At 41.5% G+C, this 19891-nt stretch overlaps 1 protein-coding gene across 1 annotated transcript in view; it reads left to right on the plus strand.

Moving 5' to 3' along the window:
- The window catches only part of LOC132691086 (uncharacterized), a 78099-nt gene that overhangs the window by 48872 nt on the left and 9336 nt on the right, over positions 1–19891 (plus strand). The window contains exons 3-5 of the mRNA XM_060652370.3: positions 6415–6558; positions 9992–10118; positions 10602–10697. Coding sequence (XP_060508353.1) covers positions 6544–6558; positions 9992–10118; positions 10602–10697 — 238 coding nt within the window. The 5' untranslated portion in view covers positions 6415–6543. The remainder of the gene's footprint in view (positions 1–6414; positions 6559–9991; positions 10119–10601; positions 10698–19891) is intronic.

Below are 19891 nucleotides of genomic sequence, written 5' to 3' on the forward strand. Positions count from 1 at the left end.
TGCTTCATGTTTATGTTCCCAAATACGCTAGGTTGTCTCATTCAGCACCCTTGCATAATATTACACTATTCTGGGGGCGCCTGGGTGGCTCAGTTGGTTTAGGTGGCCGACTTCGGCTCAGGTCATGATCTCACGGTCCGTGAGTTTGAGCCCCGCGTCAGGCTCTGTGCTGACAGCTCAGAGCCTGGACCCTGTTTCAGATTCTGTGTCTCCCTCTCCCTGACCCTCCCCCGTTCATGCTCTGTCTCTCTCTGTCTCAAAAATAAATAAACGTTAAAAGAAATATATATATATATATTACACTATTCTGCCCCATAGCGGAGAAAGGGAGCGAGCCTGCATGAGCGTGGGGAGGGGCAAAGGGAGGGAGAGAATTTTACGTGGGCTCCATCCTTGGAGCCTGGTGGGATCATGAACTGAGCTGAAATCAAGGGTGGGACACTCAATCTACAGAGCCACCCAGGTGCACCTAAAACATTAGTTTTATGCAGAATTTCATGGTCTAAAATTTGTCTGATTTTTGTTTTAGAATTCCTGAACAATGCTTTCTTTTGTATGATAGGTTCCATAGCATGAATTAATTTTTTTTTTGTTTTTTTATCTATGTTTTATGTTTGTGCATAAGTTTTCAACTCAGTGCATTTTACCACAGTGTAGGGTTTAAATCAAATTGGAATCAGCTATATATCAATTCCCAATAAAGTTATGTATTTTTCTATATAAATATTACCCATACATTCTTTGCTTATGACTCACCTTGTTTCTTTCTCTTGGTTAGTGGGGTCAGTGGTTGTTTTGTTCATTATGTATTTATGGATGAACGTATATGACTTTTGTGAGAAAAATACCTTCTTGAATTGAAGGTAATGTTTTAAAACTCAACTTTGTTGTATCAACTTTAGGTTTTGGGTTTTTTTTTTTATGTTTAGTTTTTTAGAGACAGAGAGTATGCGTGCACACCAGAGAGATACAGAGAGGGATTGAGAAAGAGAGAGAGAGAGAGGGAGAAGGGGAAGGAGAGGCAGAGAGAGGAAGAGAGAGAATCCCAAGCAGGCTCTGTACTGTCAGCACAGAGCCCAATCTGGGGCTGCATCTCAGGCACCATGGGATCATGACCTGAGCTGAAACCAGGAGTCAGATGCTTAACCCACTGAGCCACCCACACTCCCTTCAGCTTTAGGTTTTATATTTTACTTTTTTTTTTTTTAATGTTTATTTATTTTTGAGAGAGAGAGAGTACAAGCAGGAGAGGGGCAGAGAGGGAGGGAGGGAGAGGTAGAGGGAGAGGGAGAGGGAGAGAGAGAGAGAGAGAGAGAGAGAGAGAGAATATCCAAAGCAGGCCCCAGGCTCTGAGCTGTCAGCACAGAGCCCAACGAGGGGCTCGAACCCACGAACCATGAGATCATGACCTGAGCCGAAGTTGGACGCTCAGTTGGATCTTAACCGACTGAGCCACCCAGGCGCTCGTATATTTTACTCTTAATTGTGGTTGAAAACCTAATTCCTGAAATTTATGTTTTTAACCATTTTGCACTGTGGTGTTAAGAATATTTACATTATTACAAAACAAATCCCTTTAATTTCTCGTCTTACAAAAATGAAACTGAATACCTGTTACACAACTACTTCCACATTTGTATCTTTTTTTTTTTTTTTTTAATCTATTTATTTTGAGAGAGAGAGAGAGAGAGAGTAATCATGAGCCAGGGAGGGGCAGAGAGAGAGAGAGAGAATCCCAAACAGGCTCACAGATCACTGTCCTCATAGATCCCGATGCAGCTCTCAAACCCATGAACCCTGAGAACATGACATGAGCTGAAACCAGGAGTTGGATGCTTAACCTACTGAGCCACCCAGACGCCCCCTTCCACATTTGTATCTATTCTAAACCCCAGGCAATTACATTTTGTTCCTTTCTTACTTTTTTGTTGCCACATTCCTTGTTTTCTCCCTTCCTTCATTCCTTCCTTTTTTCATGAGGTTCACTCCATTAGGTTAGTCACGTTAGTAGATTCAGTGTCTGTGTGTCTCATTCATTTATTTCACTTAGCATAATGTCCTTACATTTGAAGTGTGTTGTTTAATTTGAAAGGATCTATTTCCTTTTTCAAGGTTGAGGATTATTCCGGTAATTTGGAGACCGTGTTTGAGATGTCTGTGCACTGCCTTCTCGGTGTTGGCCTCCCTGACGAAAATCCCTTTCTGGTTTTGCCACCACTCATTGCTCTGCTGTTAGCTGGTGTGCAGGGATGGGGTACAAGAGCACGTGTCTCCAGGGTCCCAAACAGATCAGGTTTGGTCACTTGCTCCTGACAAAATCCAAAGGCAGAGAGATGAGAGGTGGTGAGACAAAGGAAGTTATTTCAGGGAGGCAGACACTGGGAAGATGGCTAATGTCTCAGATTGTGTCCAATGTGCTAGAAATACTTCCAGGTTTATATAAGGGAAACAGGGGGGCAAAAGTGAGTGGGTGCCTGCAGGTTGACAGTGAGGGTTAAATCTGTCATTGTCTGGGAGTCAGTCCAGGGTGGGGTTTTTTGGCTCAGGGCAGTGCTTGTGGCTTGAGGGGTAGTTCCAGTTCCCCTGAGGGATACTTTGTCCTCAGGGTCTTCCTCCTGAGCCGGGAGACAAGCTGGAAGGAACCCAGTGAGGAAGTTTGAGGTCAAAATTGAGGCAGCAAAAGTCCTCTGTCTTGCCCTTGGATTTGGTCCGCCGTGAGTGGCAGAACTGGGTCTGTCTGGGGCCACTGGAACCAGGTGCTCCTGCACCCTTGGGTCCTGCTTACAAAGTCATTACCACAATAGATCTAATAAACATCCCATACCTCCCACAATTAAGATTTTCTGTGTGGGGGAGCCTGGGTGGCTCAGTCGGTTGAGGGTCTGAGTTTGGCTCAGGTAATGATCTCACGGTTTGTGAGTTCGAGCCCCGCATCAGGCTGTGTGCTGACAGCCTGGAGCCTGCTTCAGATTCTGTCTTGCTCTCTCTCTGTTCCTCCCCTGCTCACGCTCTGTCTCTCTCTGTCTCAAAAATAAAAGTAAAACATTAAAAAAAAAAAAAAAGGGGGCCCCTGGATGGTTCGGTCGGTTAAGCATCCGACTTCGGCTCAGGTCATGATCTCAGGGTCATGAGTTTGAGCCCCGCGTTGGGCTCTGTGCTGACCGCTCAGAGCCTGGAGCCTGTTTCAGATTCTGTGTCTCCCTCTCTCTGCCCCTCCCCTGTTCATGCTCTGTCTCTCTCTGTCTCAAAAATAAATGTTAAAATTTTAATTTAAAAAAAAAGTAAAAAAAAAGATTTTCTGTGTGTGTGTATGTGTATGTGTGTGGTGATGCTATGAAAATGTTGGGGTTCAGGAGTGAACAGACAAGAAAGAATTCTGGTCTTCAGTGCAAAGAGCGTGGTTTTAATAAAGCTGGGGGACAGGACCTGTGGGCAGAAAGAGCTGCACTGAGGTTAGTAGGAGTGGCTGAGGATATACTTTCAAGTTGGGAGGGGGTCAGGGACAGCCTAAGTCTCTGAGGAATTTGGAAGCAAGGTTTCAAGGAACTTGAGGGTCTAGATGTTATTAGGAAAAGGTCATTTATTACTGTCTAGTGAAGCCTCAGTCATGAGACCCTTCAGATGTATATCAGTGGGCCATAAGCTTGGAGGGTAATTGCCACCATATGACTTGGGGAGTAGAGATAAAGGAAGGTTCCAAAAGGGTTTTTATGTGTTGAAGGAGAATTTACAGGATCCTGGAGTGGGGCTAATGTCACACAAAGGTTGCCTTTTGCCCTTGGCAAAGTGTCCACATTGAGGCAGGTGAGTTCCTGGAGGAAAAGCCACTCTGCCCATCTCAACGACTTGTCAGTGGGCTGTGAGTCGTAAGAAAATAGTATTTTTCCTTTTGCCTTTGTTCTCCACATCAGTGAGAACACTTCGATAGCCTCTCCTAGCAAATTTCAAGCGTAAACACACTAGTATGAGCTCTGGTCATCGAGATGTAAACGTGCAGTCACTCATCCTGCATTAAGTAAATCTTGGATCAGTTGAATCAATGGCCAAGTATTTCCCTGTCCTCAGCCCCTGGCAACGAACATGCTATTTTATAATTTTTGTCTCTTTTAGATTCCACATATATGTGATTTCCTACAGTATATATTTTTCTGTGTGTGGCTTATTTAACTTGAGAAAAGGTGCTTTAAGTTTATTTTGTTGCTGCATAAGGAAGGATTTCCTTTATTTCCGAGGCTGATATACATCCCAAGAATAAATTAGATGAGGGACCTCTCTACCAGGAAAAGAGCTAATACCAGAGATTAACTTTTTATATCATAAATAATTGCTTGCCTGGCATGGCAAACGTTTAACAAATATTTGTTCTTTTCTTTTTCCTGTGAATGTATTTCCACCTTGTTGAAATTCTAAATCCCTACCCCCTTCTGCTTAATTCAAAATGGCATATAAGCATCAGCTGCCTGTGTTTGAGCCTGGTATCTTTGAGGTTCCCATAATTAAGAAATTAGTTTTTTTCCTTTGTGAACCTGTCTTACATCATTGCAATTATTAGACCCACCGAAGAATAGAGAACAGTTGGAGAAAAATGTTTTCCTCTCCTGCACATTCATTCTGTTTTCAAAAACTGACCTCTGTGCTTCAGAGTCAAAAATAATAGCGTGAAGACAGAGTTTGGGATAAGACAGTTGGGGAACAGTAGCTTTCTTGCTTTGAGAGGCTGAGGAGGCTGAGGCTGGCTAGGGCCTTCAGAGCTGCAAGCCCACCCAGAGGCAGGGGCTGGGGGTTTGTAGGGAAATACAGGATCCATCCGGTTTCGACAGGAATTGTTTGTGTTGCCTGCCTTGTTCGTCAGGTTTTCTGGGTGGTACCGGCTTCCTGAAGAAAAAGGCTAAATGAAAAGGGAGGAGGGGAGGTTTGTGGAAGAGAGGAAAAATTGGTATTTCGTTTAATGTCAAGACTTACTGATGCTTTAATGCAGTCATTTTGATTTTTGTTCAGCATTATGCTTTTAAGCATAATGTAATCTGTAGTAAGATCACTTCATATTTTACAGTGAGAAAGCCCTGAATATTTTCTGGAAAGGCTAAAATAAAGGAAAAAGGATAACCCTAAATTAACATGAAAATTGGGAGGATTTAGAATTCCCATGTGTTACTGATGGGAGTGGAAAATACACGTTCGCTTTGGAAAACTGGCAGTGACTTAGGAAAATAAACACTTCCCTACTGAAGGGGGGAAGCATTTTGTCAGCACAAAATATGTCTCTTTGCCCTAAGGATTATTCTCAGCTGGTTATTTTGAAGATCCAGCAGACAAATGAAAAGCTCTGAAACCTGGTGTAAATTTCCTTTTGTAAGAGGCATTTGCATGTATAAGGGGAGGCTGCATTTGAATGTCTCCCTCCGTGTAGAGAAAAGGGGGAGAATGTGTAAATCTCCAGAAACTCTGATCAGTGGAGGGGGCGTGGATTTAAATCTGGGTGACAACCATACCCATGGTTACTGATTTTTGCTTGGTCACTTCCCCAAATGCTTCCCAATAGGGTCACATGTGGAGTTTGAAAAAAGGTATCAGCTGCCCTCCCCCTCCTATTCTGTCAATTGGTGTGGGTGGGAAGGATAGCAATTTTTTATTTGTTTTATTTTTATACATGCACGGTATTTTTTTTTTTTAAGAGAGGGGAGAGAGCGCATGCGCAGGCGGGGGCGGGAGGGGCAGAGGGCGAGAGAGAATGTTAAGCAGGCTCCACGCTCTGAGCTGAGACCGACGCGTGGCTCAATCCCACCACCCTGGCATCATGATCTGAGCTGAAATTAAGAGCGGGACGCTAAACAGCTGAGTCTCCAGGCGCCCCAAGTGTTTTTTTTATTTTTTATTTTTTTCTTAATTTAGAGCAAGTGAGAGAGAGAGAGACAGCGTGAGTGGGGGAGGGACAGAGCTAGAGAGAATCTTAAGCAGGCTCCCTGCTCCGCGTGCAACCCACAACCGGCTGGATCCCACGACCCTGGGATCATGACCTGAGCCGAAATCAGGAGTTGGAGGCTGAACCCACGGAGCCACCCTGGCGCGCCTCCCAACTGTTATTTTAATTAACTGCATCAGGTGATTCAGAATGAGGCCAGGGTTACGCGGGGCGGCTTCCCATTAATTTATGAACGTTGAGTGCAGGCTTTGGCTAAAGGAGAGGTAATGGGGTCTCCTCTGTAGGAGTTGGGGAGGGTGAGGTCCGTGCAGCACACGTTCCCATGCTGCAGTCTAATTTGGGGGTGTCTGTGGGAGAAGAGGCCCCCTGCAAGCAGAGAAGGGGAAACTCAGAGCTAGGTCTCCAAGTGGGAGCTCAGAGTTCCTGCATAGCTCAGGACACAAAGGACTAGGAAGTTGGGCCGTTTTTGCATTACAATGTCCTGCCTGCAGGCGTGCAGTTAACTGGTGAAGAGGCTGTGCTGGTGGCTTTAAAGGCATTTTCTTCCTGATGCAACCGTGATTTCCTCACTGAAATCAACCGAGCAAGAAATCTAGCGGACGAGGTGGAAGAAGAAGAAAATGGCCAGTTCTCAGGTAAGCCTGGCGTCCCACGTCAGAAGCCGCGTCCTCTTTCTCTCCTGAAATTCCGTGCTTTTAGAAATTGCAAATGTTGGTTCCTCTAGTCCTGATATTTCTGCTTTGTTTTCACCTGATTTTTAAAACCTTTTCAAAAATCATACTCAAGTTTAGGTCTTTAGAACACCGTTCCTCTATATCCCAGAGCCTTCTCTGTCCCCTTTGCGACCTGGGTTCCACGAGGGCCTCGACAGTTGTCACTTGGAGTTAAAGTCCTGCAAGTACTGAAAATATTCCCTGTGACAGACCCCCAGGGGAAGTTGGGGAGTTCAAAATTCCTATTGCTGATGGGGTCTGGCCCTGGTATTTCAGTCAAGGAAAAAAAAACACTTCCCATTTAGGTCCACTTTGGATCCTTTGTCAGCTCTGTGTAGATCCCAGACTAAGAAAATGAACATAAATACAAGATGGATATGAGGCCCAGAATAACTCCGAGAGTTCTGCAAATAAAAAAGGGCAGGCTTGGTCTTTAGAATGTGAAAAAGCTACTCTATTTAAAATATACCAGGTATTATAGGACATGGAAACGATATGTGATTGAAATTGGGATAAATCCACTGGTTTTTTTCATAATTAGATTTATCTTCTGATTTACTGTTAGGGAGCCACAAGAACACGCCAGTGATCATGTGACCTCCGGACACATCAAATCGTTTCCTTACAGCTGATGTTCCGTTGTTTAACTTGGCGTGGTGTTCTCCACCAGATTTCGTTCACATATGCCCTCGTTTCATTCCTAAAGGACCTTAGATGGATTTGCTGAGCGATGTGCAGAAACCATCGCATTTAAACTGGAAACTTTTTTCTCCTGAGTTTCTCTTTGCTTGTAGTTTCTGTTAAGGAGAACAAAGGCGAAAAAAAACGTAGATAAAATAAAATTTCCCGGCAACTTGCAGGTAGAGGCAAAAAACAACAACCTTAGCCTGACAATAGCAAGACCTTCAGGATCCCTTAAGTCCTCTTTAACATGTGAAAATTCCTGTACAAGCTTCCTTCATCCCCAGAACTTAAAAGTAGACGATTATTTCTCTTCACTGTCTCAGTGCAGATCCTGTCCCCATGCTTTCATGGAAGCAGCTTTTTGTAATGACTGTGTCTCAAGAATTCTTCTTGACTTCTGGTTCCCGGGCCCACCCACATCGCCTCAGTTTACACACTTGTGTAGTAGAGATAGTGACTTCTGGGAATGGAGGTTCTAATTCAGTCAGACCTCCGTCCTGTAGGCTTCAATTTTACTCGACACTCTTGTCACAGGCATCCTCTTCTATTTACTTTGTGTTTTCAGCAAAAGAAGAACCACAGAATTAACATGCTTGAGTGTCTTAAAATCATGAAATAGATCAAAAAGGAGGATTGAAACAAAAGTCTTCGGTGAAATACTATGTTGTGGGATCCTTGAGCACAACTGTCAAGAAACAATTCTTGAGACGTTTTATGGTGCATGTTACTAATTATATTTCGGTAGCTTGGGAACAGGAACCTTGGGCAGAAAGAGCTGCAGGTTGGCTGTATGCAGCTGGGGGTTATCTGCAAAGTGCTCAAGTGGGAGGAGACATGTGGGGAGTATTAGATCATCAGTGTTTTCTTCGAATTTCTACTTGGAAAGCTACTTTTGAAAGATTTTTCTGGTGCTTACCATTCATTTCGATACTAGCCATCGATGAGATGTATAAGCAGCCACGAGACCCTGTAAGAATGCAGCAACCAGCACGTATTTGATCCTTAAGGAATCTATGCAGGCTAGAGAGCAGCTTTCTGGGCTAACGGTGAACAGTTTACTGCTTCTATCCATCACCATACTGGACTCAGATATAACAATTATTTCATTCTGTGTGTTCGTGTTGCCGTTGTGAATAAAAGAAGCATTGTCAGGCACAAAGAGGAGATGAGTTTTATTGTCATTGAAAATGTTTAAGTCACCATGACCGTTTTCTACTCTGTCATTTTTAATGTGTATTTAATTACTTTCTAAATAAATGTATGGATGTGTGCAGGAAATGTAAAAAGGTACATCAATTTTGTGTGGATTGCTTGTTTCCATCACTCCTCAGGTTTGACGCCTTTATGAACAATTTTATAGGGTCCTCTCTGTATACTGACCTGTGTGTCATTTTAGATCAATTGTAGGGCAGATAACCTGGGTTACAACCTGATCCCTTCTGTATATTGGATGTTTGACAAAATACTCCATGAAAATAAAAGAATAACAAGTTTGTTCTCTTAGAGTATTATTATTTATATTTCGTTAGTTTACGAGAAACTTAGATGCTCACTGATAAGTATGAAATGCTCAGAAAAAATTGTTGGCTTTCTTGCTATTCTCGTAGAACCTGTAATTGCTATAAAACCCATTCAGTTACCAGTCCTCCAAGAATTCTTGCCTTGGAGTTCTACCTTTGTTATTCAAAAATGTATCCCTTGGCCCAAAGGCTAATGCCTTGTTAGAAATGCAGACTCGGATACCACCGCAAAAGTCCTGAACGGAACCTGCATTTTAACAAGATCTTTAATACACTGTAGTGAAATTCTCATTCACCTTAGAATTTGGTAAGCATATTTGTAACCCACTCAAACTTTCCATCTAAGAAATAGACACAACTTCTGTATGATACAAATGCAGTATTTAAAAATGCGTATTCCTGTATTGATGCCTTTATTTCTCAAATCCTCTTGGGTAAACACACAGTGTTTACAATGTTTTTGTGAATCATATACCAGCCCGTTATCTCAAAATTAGAGAATACATGAGAACATATTACTGTCTTAAAAATCACTGCATAAAGCGAGAAATTCTCCTAGGCCAGAACCAGCTCTCCTCATATAACTACTAACATGAGTTCATTCTTTGCTGACTCACAGAGAGAAACTACACCAGCTGGGGTTGTCACATAAAGGAAACTTGATTTTCAGCAAATTAGGAGAAAGGGAATAATTTCCAGAGCAGAGGCTCACTGAGGAATGGGGAACGGTTTCCTTTTATTAAGATTAGGGTGGAGATTGAGAAAGGAGAGCCTTGCCATCATATGTAGAGGTGAGTAATGGCAACTGTCACTCCTTGGGTTACTCTTTAGTCCATCTGCAATAGGTGTGAGTCAGGGGCTAAGTTCATATTGGGCCAGCCCAAGCTCTTCCTCGGGGCAGCCATTACCTTTTGTTGGATACTTTCTGTTTTCCCATAGGAGACTGAGCCCATGGGGTGTTTTGCCTGAAGTAAAAGATGGTAGAAAGAAGAGGTAAAGGAAATTGAGGGATTAAGGTCAGTGGGAACAAGCAGGTAAGCAGTGAAAGTCAGGTCTTGGGGTCCAACTGGTGACATTAACTCCCTCTTTCATCTTAGGTACCATTATGACCTCTGCCTATGGTCACTTGGTAACTGTGGTATTCATTGCAGGAACTGCTGACGTTCAGGGATGTGGCCATAGAATTCTCTCAGGACGAGTGGGGATTCCTGAACGTCGTTCAGTGGGAACTGTACAGGGATGTGATGTTAGAGAACTACGGACACCTCCTTTTCTTGGGTGAGGATAACTCCTTCCAGACTTCCCAAACCACACTCAGGGTTTTGCTCCTTCCTTTGAAAAAGCTTCCTCTTTGCATGACTGGGATTCAGATCCCTGCAGTGAGGGAAAGAAGTAGGGGTTTGTAGATGTAGAGAAATATCTTCCTGATGTTTCCTTTTCAGCTTTAGCCTCCCCTTTCACGTAAGATCTTCATTTCTGTAGGTTAGCGGCAATTGTAAACATTGAATGGCATAAAATGGTACCTCCCACATGTTTAACTCCCAAGTTCTCCCTCTTATTGTATCTAGTATTTGGAAGTGGAGGTCAAGATCTGAACATTGGAAATCCTTCCTGCATGCTGTAAAGGGACTTTTGGGCAATGGCTTTTGGAAAAGCATTTCCTAAAATTCTACACAGTGGCCCCTCTCGTCCGCTGAGCACAATAGTGGGTCGAAAGTTAGAATCCCCGTCAATACTCTGTTCCTTTTCTCTAATAAACAGGTCTTGCTGTGTCAAAGCCAGACCTGGTCATGTTTTTGGAGGAAAAGAAGGAGCTGTGTGATGTGAACGAAAAGGAAACCATAGCCACACCCCCAGGTAGGTGGGGATGAATGAAGCAGATGACAGAGGTGAAGACCAGTCGTGAAGGAGGAAGATAGGCCTTAAAATGTGGTTTGAGCAGCTCTCCTTGAATGGAAATTAGCTAGTTTTATGTCTCTCACAGCAAGCCATCTGCTATCTAACACCTCATGCTCTTACATTCTTGGAGAATTCTCCTTCAGCTCCAGTGATGGTCCATGGTGTCCATAGTGAGGGCCTGGAGGAGACTCCCCTTGGAGTGTGAGGGCCTCCATATTCGGAGAGCTTCTCCATTGCTTTGAGGGCCCTGGGGAAGTTTCCATATTTCTGACGAACTCTATTCTAAGCTATTTCTAAGTTCTGTTTTGCCTCATGTGAGGAGTGTGTCAGGGTAGTGGTGGCCATATTGGGGTTTGGTGCATAAACTCCGAGAACACTGGAGACAGATATCACGTGTTTTCTTGTTTAACCTTCCCAATGTTATGGAGGCTTTAATCTTAATCATACAAAACTGAGACTCAGTAATTTCATCAGATAACAAAGCACCTCCCTAAAATAAGAAAATCTAATCCTTTATTTCACGTCAAAAGTTCATTTGTCTTTCTGTTAACTAAAATTAGGAATTTTCACTCTGCATTCCATTCCTCAATGGTGAAATAATTTAATGTATCTATGTGTATCCTAGAATTCCTACAGAAATTAATGCCCTAGGGGAGCTCCAACATTTAGAGCTTAGAACTCACAGCCTATCATAAAGTCTCAATTATCACCATATTTCTTAATAATTGCATCATTTTATAATTTTATTTTATATGATAAGTTCTTGTGATTTTGTCATTTGTGTTCTCGTTTTCTGATTAGTTATATATGAGATTAATCACTAAATTTAAAAAGCCTTTTTTTTTTTCTTAATGTTTATTTATTTTTGAGAGAGAGGGAGACACAGAATCTGAAGCAGGCTTCAAGCTCTGAGCCATCAGCACAGAGCCAGATGTGGGGCTCAATCCCACAAACCACGAGATCATGACCTGAGCTGAAGTCGGACACTCAACCGACTGAGCCACCCAGGCGCTCCGTTAATCTCTGAATTTTTAGATCAAAAGTTCTGATAGGCCATTGGCATATGCTTATAAGAAGTAAGGTGGATAATTAGTAAAATTGCCATATTTTAAAAAGCTTTTTTTATAATGTAATTTTACTTCAGTAAAAAATAACCAATAGGTTTCTCTTCTGCTTTCCTCAGAATGTTTCTGAATTTAATCCCCAATATTTATTTTTCATAAAGTGATTGTCAACATATTTTACAGTTCTGGTGGTGTTTCATTATTTACAAATAAAAGAGGTTTATTTTGTCTGCTTGGTTCTAAAGAATGGAGTATAGCCTCACATTCTGTGTAAGAGGAGGAATATTCTAATAACATAATACAATTTTTTAATGTCTTTTCAGTGCTTATTCATAATATTCTTCATTAGAACTTTCCATGGTTGCTTTTAATGAATACTGTTTTTCATTTTACCATTGAGGAAGTCCTACCAGTAATTGAAAGTGCTATTTTCTTAGGGGTACACAGTCATAGTTTAAAATTATAGTTATATAGAAGGTTTCCTTTTAAAAATTCATCTATTTAAAAAAAAATTTTTTAAGTTTATTTTATTTTGAGAGAGAGAGAAAGAGCATGCAAGCAGGGGAGAGGCGTGGGGTGGGGGAACAGAGGATCTGAAGGAGACTCTACGATGTCAGCAGTGAGCCCAACATGGGGCTTGAACTCACGAACCATGAGATCATGACCTGAGCCGATGTCAGACACTCAACCGACTAAGCCACCCAGGCGCCCCTCAACTATTTTTTATGTAGAATTTTTTTGGGGTAAATTTTGTCTTATTATGGTTTTGCAGTTGTGAATAATGTGTTTCCTTTGTTGGGCTCTTCCACAACACTATTTAGTTGTGATTTCATTTTTGCCTGTGTATTTTGTGGTAGGATGACAATTTTCAACTTAGATTTTTAAGATAATGTGAGTTTAACTCAAGTATGAATCCACTTTATGCACTTTACCAGTAAAATTATGTATGTATTTGTACACACATCGTGCACACATACTTCGTGACACATGTTGATTTTTTTCCCTTGGTTAGTGTTCACTGAATGTTGTATCCTGTATACATGAATTGTCCTAATAGTATAATATTCTTCCCCTAAGGTCTACTGAGAATCCTACCAATAATCTTACAGGAGCTCCCTTGTATGAGATTCCTTTGTCATACTGTTTTGAAATTCTCTGATCACCTGTGAATTTTGATAGATTAATTATAATGTGTTAGTGGGTTCATGTCTTGACATTTATCCTACTTAGAACTCACTGAGCTTCTTGAATTTGTCTCTTCTTGCCACATATGTTGGAAGTAGAAACCTGTAGTTCTTCCTGTAAACTCTGCCCCCTCTCCCTCTCCTCTCCTTATGAGGTTCCCTTAATGTATTTCTGGGTTCACTTGGTGGTGTCCCATGAATCCCTAGACTCTGTCTTTTTCCACCTTGTTCTTAGCTCCTCTCAATAGATCATTGACAACAAGGGGTCTCTCAGTTAATCTGATCTTTCTTCTGCTGGATCACATCTGTTGGTGACCCTGTGGTGTATTTTTAAATTCCGTGATTATACCCTTCAGCTCCCAGTTTCTAGGGTGATTGATTGTTATACTTTTCATCTCTTTGGGTTTACATTTTGGCCATGCATAGTCTTCCTGACATCATTTAGTTCCCTGTTTTCTCTCCTCCCACGAGCATCTTCATGATGGTTATTTGAATTCTTGGTCAGGTAATTAATAGTTCTTTTTTAATTTAGGGCCAGTTTTGGAGATTTATTTTATTCCTCTGATTGGAGTAGTTTTTCTACTTTGTATGCCTTGTGATCTTTTGTTCACATTTGGGAATTTAAGAAATAGCCTCTGAGCCCATTCTCCTGAACTTGATTTGTACAGGAGAACCCAAATCACAATAATCTTGGTGCTTGTCACATGTATTCTGGGCATTTGTGTTGTCTGAGTTTTTGTTAATTTCTCAGTTTACAGAGGTGGAGTTACTTCTTTAGAGCCTGTGATACCTTCCCCTCTGTCTTCAGCTCTGTAGTCTCTCCAATGTCTGGACAAATGCTCACCTTGGGACTTAGCAGCCACCACAGTGTATCATGGGGTTCTCTCATTCTCTTTACGTCACCTGGTGACAAAAAAACAAGTCCCCCGGGCAGCTGCAAAGCAGCTAGATTATTGCTCCCACACAGTTCACTTATGTCTTTCTTTCCTGAGCAGAGTTGAGACTTTTCTCACGGTCTTGCCCACGGAGTGCCAGGGAGAGTGAGCAGCTCTTGTGCACAACTGTCAAAAACTTTTCTTGTCCCTTCAGTGTGGTTCTTCTTCATTCATACTTGAATGCTTGTGCTGTGTTCTCCTAACTGGCTTCTGGAGCACTGAAAAAAAGGTAATATGGTCAATTTTGTCTCCATGGAGGATCAAAGTCCTGATGCTTCCTATTTCTCCATTCTCCTAATGTCCTATGATGGGGGTTAATTTTGCACATCAGTATTTTAATGACTATGCATATGAGTTTAGTAAGCGAGATAACCTGTTTTGTATCTTTTCGTTGTGTCTCTCTATAACCTCTTAGGCTTGTTGGCAAAGACAGGCAAAGAAGATTCGTTCTATAGAGTGCTGGGAATATATGGAAGCTGTTGCCCGAGTATTTATACTTAATGACAGGGATGATGATGGGGGTTGGTAAAGGGAACAAAGGATGTTCTGATGGATATAACCAAGCTGGGACAGTTATCCATAATGACATCTTTACTGCCAGAAGAGATCAAGGGTGTAAACCACTTGGGAGAACTGCACTTTAAGTCTGTTATATTTGCAGAGCAATGTCTTTGAACACAAGAACCAAAATCCATTTTTTAAACATACACATTCTCTTAAAGGACATTTGGAAAATCTGAAAGGCACCCAATCCATACTGAAAGTAACCATTTCAAACGTAAAACTGGATTAATCATTCACCGAGACATTTTGAAATGTTAGACTTTTTTTTTTTTTGAAATGTTAGACATTTCAAAATGAAGATAAAAATTCTTAATAGGATTGATTTGAGAAATTCTCTTAGGTGGGTTTCGTATTCTTCCACTAACACTTAATCCCTTGTTCCAAAGTCTCTAATCTTGATAAACGTGGTAGCATCTTTAACCAGATTTCACTGCTCAATAGTTATCACATAATACTTAGTTTGCAGCAAGTTTTCATGTGTTGTGAACATAGGGAGATCTTTAGTGAGGACTGTATCTTCTGTAATTAGTGAGGTATTTATAATGGAGACATAACTTACCCATACAGTGAATCTGGGAAAATGCTAATCAAGGGTCAAATCCAAATAAACATCAGAGAACTCAGTCTGCAAAGAGCCCACATAAAAATAATAAATGTGGGGAAGTCTTTTACGAAAGTTCAAATCTTACTATGTACCACTGTATCCTTACTAAAGAGAAGACTTACAAATGTAGTAACTTTGGCAAAGCCTTTAACTTCAAAACCCACTCAATGGCAGAGATTTACTTACTCGTTTATTCATTCATTTAAAGAGAGAGCGTGTGCACAGGTCGGGTAGGGGGAGAGAGAATCTTAAGCAGCGTCTTAAGATGGAGCCCATTGTGGGGCTTGATCTCCGGACCTTGAGATCATGACCTGAGCTGAAATCAAGATTCACACACTTTACCATCGGATCCAACCAAGCTCCCCAACAACACAGATTTTATAATGGGAAGAAATATTACAAATCTACAAAATGTGGCAAAGCAGTAAAATACTACTCAAAACTTCCAACCCGAAGTAGAACGTAGTGGGGAGAAGGCTGCCAAATGTAAAATATGATGTGACAAAGCCTTTAAACAGAACTACAGACTTTCTGAACATGAGAGAACACATAATGGAGGAAAACCCTAAACTGCAAAGAATGTGGCAAAGCTGTTAATTCCTGATCAAAAGTTTTCAACAAGAGGTAATAACATCCTGGGGAGATACCTTGGGCTCCATGTCCCAAACCAAGATCATTACCTGAGCTGAGATCAAGAGTTGGACTCTAAACACACTGAGCCAGCCAGGTGTCCCTACTTTTACTCTGAAATCATCTCATGCTATGCCTGTGTTACTTCTGTGCATGCAAAATGATTTGATTGTTGAGGGGCTCTTTTATGTTGAGGAATACGCTCATGCCTACATTTCGTTTCTTTTTCTTTTTCTTTTTCTTTTTTTTTTTTTTGTTGACAAAGAGGGCACAAGTGAGGGAGGGGCAGAGAGAGTGTGGGAGAGAGAAGTGGGGTTTATGCTCACCCATCGGGTGACTTGAACTCATGACCTAAGCCAAAGTCAGACGCTTAACTGACGGATCCACCCAGGCACCTTCGTACCTACTTTTCCATGAAAGATCAAGGAGGCTGTCGTGTATACTGACTGTACAAAGGGGGGTCCACAGGGGTATCCTGTTTGTGGTTGACGTGTAAGAGTGACAAAGTCAGCATGAAGTAGGTGTTCAGGGCATCATTCTTTGCGCTAAAGTAAGACAGAGAAACTCAGAATTTTAAATAGTTTTGCCAGTTGCCGTTTAAGTGGGAAACATTGGAATTGCATCAAAATATGGATGTCTTAAATGGCCATTCGTGGAAGTCATGAATATTAATTATGTGGTTGACATAAAGAAAATTTCACAAATATCTGAGGAAAGATTGGCTAACTCTTCCCGTAAAAGGGTGTGAAATTATCATACATCCACATGTACTTGATTATTAGCCTCTGTTTGTTTTTTTTTTAATTTTTTTTTTTTTAACGTTTATTCATTTTTGAGACAGAGAGACAGAGCATGAACAGGGGAGGGTCAGAGAGAGGGAGACACAGAATCTGAAACAGGCTCCAGGCTCTGAGCTGTCAGCCCAGAGCCCGACGCGGGGCTCGAACTCACGGACCGCGAGATCATGACCTGAGCCGAAGTTGGCCGCTCAACCGACGGAGACACCCAGGCGCCCCTTAGCCTCTGTAAAGCATGGGAAGCAGAACTCACAGATCATTCTATCAGAAGAAGAATGATTCTCTTTTATTTCTTTAATTTTTTTTAAGTTTATTTTATTTTGAGAGAGAGAAAGAGTCCCAAGCAGGCTCTCCACTGACAGCACAGAGCCTGCAGGGCTCGAAGTCACAAACTATGAGATCATGACCTTAACCGACGTCAGACACTTAACCAACTGAGCCACAACAGGAGCCCCAAGAAAGACTCTTGAATGCTTATAATGGGTATTTGACCAAGACTCCTACTGTGATCTTGTAGTGGTTTGTTGAGAGTGCTTTTGAAATTAAAAGAATTCTAAGCCATACCGACTGAATTCTCAATCGCTATTTATAAAATTTTCCTATTTTTCTTTATTCTTGTTTCTGTGAGCATAGAGAACACAGGTTTTTCTGGTTTTGATATGCGCAGAATGCAATAGGTTATATTAAGCTAAAGATAGATTTTGGAGTCCCAGAACTAACTAGAAAGAAGTTCATGTGTGCCTGTGTTTGTGGGTGTTTGTACCTAGATCTTCAATAGGAAAGGGAATATTGCATCAAAAGAGATAATTCCCAAATTTCAAAATTGATGATTTTAGGGGCGCCTGGGTGGCTCGGTTGAGTGTCCGACTTCAGCTCAGGTCATGATCTCACTTTTCGTGAGTTCAAGCCCCACATCAGGCTCTGTGCTGATGGCTCAGAGCCTGGAGCCTGCTTCAGATTCTGTCTCTGTCTCTCTGCCCCTCTCCTGCTTGCACGCTCTTTCTCTAAAATATATTAAAAAATTGATGGTTTTCTAGCAAACAAAAATGTTAAGAGATACCTAATGGAAATAATTTTCTCTACATTGTATTGAAGTTATTTCTCTTAAATCTCATGTATCTTGGTTTGAGAATCTCTCCAGGCAAATCCTGTCTTGTCTACCTAGCTATTAATTGTATAACATCTCTGTTTTCCTTGTTCGGCTGTATATTAGTTGTTGCTCATATAACTTGCTCAGGGATTTTTAGAACAGTTTGCACAAAATGACGTGTTCAAAATTAATTTGAATATGGAAATAATTGTTCAGGGAGTATATCCAATTCCATATAGTTTAATTGCTACATTTCACTTCTTCCTTCTGAATTGGAGAACACTAAGAAAGATTTCTTTAGGGGACAGGGTGGTTCATTCAGTTAAGCCTCTGATTCTTGACAACTCAGGTTGTGATCTCAGGGTCCTGAGATCCAGCCCCGCGTCGGGCTCTGTGCTGAGCATGGAGTCTGTTTGCTATTCTCTGTCTCTACCCACCCTCTCTCCCTCTCTGTCAAAATACACAGACATTAAAAAAGATTTCTTTAGTTACTGGTGTTTTTGCTTCTTGGAAGTGGCATCATCCAAGTTATTCACACTTTACTGTAACAATTTGATTAGGTGAAGAATTAGTATTCTAATGTAGATATTAGGATTTGGATTTACCAAGATTTTTATGTTTTTACTTGTATTCTATTTTTTATATTTTCCCTTGTATTCTATTTAAAATTAAAAAAAAAGTTTATTATTTTTGAGATTGAGAGAGAGACAGCAAGCAGGGAAGGGACAGAAAGAGGGACACACAGAATCAGATGCAGGCTCAAGGCTCTGAGTTGTCGGCACATAGCCTGACGCGGGGCTTGAACTCATGGACCGCGAGATCGTGACCTGAACTGTAGTCAGCCTCCCAACTGACTGAGCCACCCAGGCGCCCCTCCTTATATTCTATTTTCTATTATTTATTATGTTTTCCTGCATTCATACTAAGAAACTAATTTGACATTTAATTCTTTTCTATGAACACTGTGCTCAGTCACGTATTGCTTTAGCTAGAAATTAGAGCATGCTCTTTTTAAAAACATGGTTTATTTTATTTTATTATTTTCTTATTAAAAATTTTTTTAATGTTTATTTTTGAGAGAGAAAGCACCAGCGCGTAAGCGGGGGAGGGGCAAAGAGAGAGGGAGTCACAGAATCCCAAGCAGGCTCCAGGCTCTGAGCCGTCACCACAGAGCCCAATGTGGGGGCTTGAACTCACGAACCGTGAGGTTGTGACCTGAGCTGTAACTGAACCACCCAGGCACCCCATTTTTATTCCTTTCTTGAAATTTGGAATTTTTGTGTTTTATGTTTTATCCTCAATTACCTCTTGTAGTGGATGAGTTCTGTGGTTTAATTGTGTTTCCATTCCCACAGTCACTCTGAAACCTGTGAATCTCCTTGAAGGTTGTGTCTGTACAACGGTCTGCGTGTTTCTCTTAGGTGAATTCACAGGCAGGTAGTCTGGGCTAAAACTCAGGTTCTGCTATTACTGAAGTTTTGTCAAGAGAGTCTTTTGAAAGATGAACAGTTCTCATAGGTTACTGTGGATTCATGGGTACGTTTATGAAAAAGTGTTATAATGGTATGCAGTGTGTAGGAAATGTTCGAGAACCATCGTTTCTGTTCTCGACATTAGAAGTTGTAATTTCTAGGGGCACCTGGGTGGCTCAGTTGGTTAAGCGTCCGACTTCGGCTCAGGTCATGATCTTGCGGTCTGTGAGTTCGAGCCCCGCATTGGGCTCTGTGCTGACAGCTCAGAGCCTGGAGCCTGTTTCAGATTCTGTGTCTCCCTCTCTCTGACCCTCCCCCGTTCATACTGTCTCTTTCTGTCTCAAAAAAAAAACCAAAAAAACTTGTAATTTCTACAATAGTCTTTAAGTTCACAGTCATCCACGATTTCTTCTTTTTTTATGTTTATTTTTGGAACCTAAAACTGTGGCTCTTGGGGCATCTGGGTGGCTCAGTCCGATAAGCATCCGACTTTGGCTTAGGTCATGATCTCGTGGTTCATGAGTTCAAGCCCTGCGTTGGGCTCTGTGCTGACAGCTCAGAGCCTGGAGCCTGCTTTGGACTCTGTCTCTCTCTTTCTGCCCCTCCCCCACTCATGCTCTGTCTGCCTCTCTCTCTCAAAAAATGAATGAACGTTAAAAATTAAAAAAAAAAAAAAAACAAAAATATGGCTCTTGAGCCAAAGGTTGGCATCACTTTCAAGCTTATAAGAAATGTGGAGACTTGGAACCCACCTACAAAAATCCAAAGCAGAATATGAATTTTAACAAGATTGCCACTTTGTTCTCATACAC

This window comes from Panthera onca, chromosome E2, assembly GCF_046562875.1.
Source record: "Panthera onca isolate mPanOnc1 chromosome E2, mPanOnc1 haplotype 2, whole genome shotgun sequence".
NCBI classification, from domain to species: Eukaryota; Metazoa; Chordata; class Mammalia; order Carnivora; family Felidae; genus Panthera; species Panthera onca.